Below are 4,702 nucleotides of genomic sequence, written 5' to 3'. Positions count from 1 at the left end.
ACACCATCGAAAAACTCTCCATAAATTAATGGATAAGAAAAGGGAATTAAAATCCATGGAACAACAACATTAAAAATCCATGGAACGTTGGGCATATTAAAGGCATCTACTTATTTATCGCTTTGTTTGAGGCGAGAGGTAATATTTTTGACCAAAGCCAAATGCTGAAAGTAAACCGCAATATCAGACGGTGAAGGAATGTAAGAGCTTCTAATATATGCATTACAAGTATGCGGGTTTGTTTTAACGCCCGCAAATTCAGCAGTTGCTGATATAAAAGGATCAACCAAAGATGACGGTAAGCAACGATTAACCGCAATTTACACTTCCCCACCAGTTTTGTACAATTTGTCACACCTAAAGATGTCAAACTCCGAGTAAAAAATCTCCCGTCAAATATCCTCGGCTTAAGCCAAGTTTCTGTAAATGCTATCGTAAGATAATTAGAATTAACAGAACTTACAAACGCATCGTGTAGTTTCGTATTAAGACCACGGACACTTTGATGCAGTATTTCCAGCGTACGCCTGCTCTCCATTACTCCTTTGCCTGGCGAACAAATTCTTGAATAAAAAGGGCTTTTGACCAAAACTTTGCCGAAATAATTCGTTCAAATAGGGCTGCCGGAGCGATAATTTTGAACGAAGCAATATTGCTCTGATGTGCTGGATTAAACTTAAAAACGTAAAACTGCCTTGTATCCTCCACTAAGAGCTTGTTATTTAAGTACTTCACAATCGCTTCCAGCGGCGGTCCCCTCTGATGTGTTTGGTAGATACATAGCTCTTCATCTGTTCTTTTCTCTACTCTTCTCTGGCCCCTAACAAGAGTAAGAAGCAGCATCGTGTGAACTAATCAGCTCAACTAAGGATGCCAGGCTGGTTGACGCAACCAGCGATGCTGACACGGTCGAGGGCCCCGATGCTCCAGAACTTGCAGCGTTCGTTAATGTCGGACTATTCACTGCCTCAGCATAGCTAACCCTCGGGGGATTAAAGGTTTCCATTAACTCCAACAACTCCATCAACTAAGTTGTCCGGTAACAGATCAATAGGCGGCACGCCAGCAGGTCCTTCAATGGAGGGAGACCAGGTCCAAAGTTGGGGATATCAGTCTGACCCGCTTCCAAAGGGGACGGACAGCACGCCACAGCGCCATTTGAACATTTTTTTGTTTGGTTTGTGTAAATAAAACTCTTTGCATTTTTTTTTTGTCGTTTTAAAAATTATGCTAATGTCAGCTGATTAGCGTAAGCTTTTCTTGTCAAATGTAATGTAACCAAAAGCATTGTAAGAATCAAGTCAACAAACGGCATAAACTATAAATGAGTGCTTTCAATCTCAATAAGGCCTCTAAGATTCTTTCAACTGTGTTTTGAATGTATTGCGGTGTTAGGTTTGGCGGGCATTGTTAGGGGTCGTCTCGTCTACTCATCCCTCGGTGGTGGATGTAAAAGCTTCCTTTGTGGTGGCTACAAGAACATTGACTAAATATATATACTCTAGATTGTTCGATTCTCTTGTATTTTTCTGTGACCATTAGTAAGATTACGATAACAATTAGCATCCAGGCGGATAGATGGACTGACAAACATGTCTAGAAAGGTTCACATTTCAAATAATATGTAGGCTGCACAGGGTCTCTGAGACTTTTTGGTGTGTGCTGTAAATAGTTTGACGAAAGAATTCTATAATACCGAGTTGGTCTGGCCGATTTTAAAAGTTAATTTTTTGCTTATTACTCACAAGTTAAAGGAAATATATCTACAGAAATGGGAAAAATTTATCATGCCTACCCAACGTTGTAGTGTACCAAAATTATATTTGTTTTCAATATTTTTATAACGCGCCGAAGCAAGCCTCAAAAATCGCATAAAGTATATAAATTCTTGTCCAGTTTCAAATTCGGAACGCACCTAAGCATGTCCGCCTGTTCGACTGTCCGTCTGCGCAATCGTGCGAGTCTGTGGCAAACATTCTTTCGTTCACGAAAATGATGACACCTCCTACAATTTACTAGCTACAGTCTATCGACTATAGTTACCGCGATTTGTACTACATTTTTAAACCGGTTTTGTAGATGTTTTTAAGATTAAAATGAGTTTCCGATCTACATTTTCGATTAATTGTAAGTTAAACTTTCTGCGTAATGTCAACCAACAGTTTCAGTGATCAGTCTCGTGCGTAGCAATACTAGACGGCAGACAGGCACCTCTAAATCAATTCAGGAATTCGATATGATCTCAACAAACTCATATATAGGAGATCAGATGAAAATTTCTGGTTATTACAAATGAAAGTTAATGCGGCACTAGTAGTGCTACGCTATAATTTCCAATATTATTACCAAAACAAGCAGAAATGGTGAGCCGACCTAAGAATCTATTTAATTTGAAAGAATTCGGCTGGCAAGATTTTATGCAAGGTCCTTGTAGCCGGAAGTTTGCTGCGTCCGGCCGTTATTTACTTTACTCTCTGCAGAATTCTCTTAATAGTGTAAAGGTGACTTCAAAAGACAAGTTTAGAAACTACTTGGACAAGGTTTCCTACCTCAATGTAATTATTAATGCATAGTAAGGGCCATTATATACTTAAGTAGAATTTACTGTCAATAACAGAAATATATAATGTAAATACAAGTGAAAACACTAGAGCTGGCCAAAGTGAACCATTAAATGACCTACACCACCAACGTTTATTCGCATAACGGTTTTTTCAAAATAGTCTTTCGATCTAAGCCATTTGTACCAAGTTTCAAGATAATATCTTAAAGACTGCGGCTTGCAGGTTGAACATAAGAAAACAACAAAGACAGACGGAGAGACGGACAAGAAAGTTTAGATCGGCATAATAAAAAGGGGGATCTATCTTAAGTCTTTCTGGGTGATGTATACATGCCTCTTAACTTAACCATTATAACCACCTATACTATTAAATAGGGAGTAAAATATATCAATACTTTTCATCACCTTTGCCCCCAGTTGTAATTTAATAACAAAAACGATTGTATTTTGCAACCTTCCAGTTATCTAAAATACCGTTTAACGTTCATTTCTCGACAAGACAATTTGGTTCATGGAGCAAGGCATCCCTATGTTGATAAAAAGCACGCTTGCTCGTATAGGAAAGCGTTCTTCAAGTACTCCGTCACATGGTGGGGAAACTATAAAGAAAGTCATTATCAAATTGGGACCATTATCATGCTTCGTAAATGGTTTGGGGGCGTTGTTTTTGTATAAGAAAGGTATATATACGGACGAAGAGTGTAGTAAGGATGAACCGAACAATTTAGTCTTGGTGGGGTATTGTGGAACGAAAGACTTTCTAGATTATCGGACAAGTATTTCCGGTTGCCGCACGGTAATAATTTTTGCAAAGTTGCTTCCGAGTGCCGTTATCCTGTCCAATAAGATTTTCATTTGATTTTTAATAAATGTAGAGCACACAGTTACAGATTGCAGCAATAATAATAAGTGTATTATATATTCCTGAGTTTTAAATGTATAAATATGTACATATGAACAAACAAACATATTAACAAATTTAATTTAAGTTAATACTAATTAAGAATTATATACGCAGCAAAAACCAATACTGGTAAGAGTAACGTCGAGCTGGCCATAATTGTAGCTCCGTTATTGCCCGAAGAGTCGCTATCTTTATTTAATATCACAATTCTACCTTCAACTCCGGGATAGACAAAGTTATGTTTTTCAATGTATTGCACTGCAGCTTCGTAATCATTAAGCTGTAACCGCTGAGGCGGCAGAGCGTCCTTTTCAACAAAATCATGCCCATCACCGCCATTCAACAGAAATTTCGGTAGAATAACATTATAAAACTTGCTGTCCACCAGATCCATAAAAGCGGGTACATTACAATCGGCGCAACGCACCGCTGCCTTTATAACGCGTTTACCAACTTCTTTACTATAGTCATAGACAACATGAATGCCGGACATTTGCAGGAAACCTCCGTTCGAATCCCTTTTATGCATACTGGCGGAATGTTCGAGTGCCTTACGTACGGTTTTTCCAGTGATTTTTGTAACAAGCAAATCATTATTAAAAGGTAAAACGTTTAAAACATCCGTAGCAAAAATTGAACCATCCGAACGCTTCTCTATGGAAGTTCTTATGCCTTCGGGTAAAAAACGGAAATAAATTCCTGTCCTACAGAACAAATATTAATCGGCAATTATTAGTAATACCTCCACCCGCAGTAAAAGCTATGGGGGCATCTGTCCAATAGGAACCACCCAGGTCTTCTAAAACGCGAGCGTAAACCATAGAGTCTGTCACCGTATTACCCATATTGCATTCTTCGCGACGACACTTCTCAGCGCGGCCATCCAAGTAGACTTTAGTATGACCAATAATATTAGTCTCCAAGGCGGTAATATTTGGCCTGTAAACTTCCAATAATTCTAATACATCATTTTCACGTGGCACCGAAGCATTCAATAAAATTGGTGTACCATCGTATTCTATTAAATTGCCGTCCTTATCGAACTGTTAATGCAAAAAAGAATTCAAGGCAAAGTAGGGCAGATAGTTTCGGGCCTTCGAGTAAATACCTGAACATGCAGTTTACCCAAATATTTCGTGTAAGCGTAGGCCTGAACCACTGACACTTCTTTGCCACTTTTCTGTTTGATCACGGTTGGATAAGGTCCTTCAATCCGCTCAGCGTCGGGTTGCACA

General features: G+C 38.8%; 1 protein-coding gene across 1 annotated transcript; it reads right to left on the bottom strand.

Moving 5' to 3' along the window:
* Positions 1–3,474: 3,474 nt before the first annotated feature.
* LOC119644501 (protein 5NUC-like) lies at positions 3,475–4,698 on the bottom strand (the record flags this gene model as incomplete). The annotated part of the gene is made up of 3 exons (XM_038044061.1): positions 3,475–4,139; positions 4,210–4,510; positions 4,576–4,698. Coding segments are annotated over 3 exons (1,005 nt in total), but the record flags the coding sequence as incomplete, so codon positions are not given.
* Between the last annotated feature and the right edge of the window lie 4 nt (positions 4,699–4,702).

The sequence above is a fragment of the Glossina fuscipes genome, unplaced genomic scaffold, assembly GCF_014805625.2.
Source record: "Glossina fuscipes isolate IAEA_lab_2018 unplaced genomic scaffold, Yale_Gfus_2 118185, whole genome shotgun sequence".
Lineage (NCBI taxonomy): Eukaryota > Metazoa > Arthropoda > Insecta > Diptera > Glossinidae > Glossina > Glossina fuscipes.
Note: the sequence above shows the minus strand (reverse complement) of the source record. Positions and strands in the feature narration are given on the sequence as shown.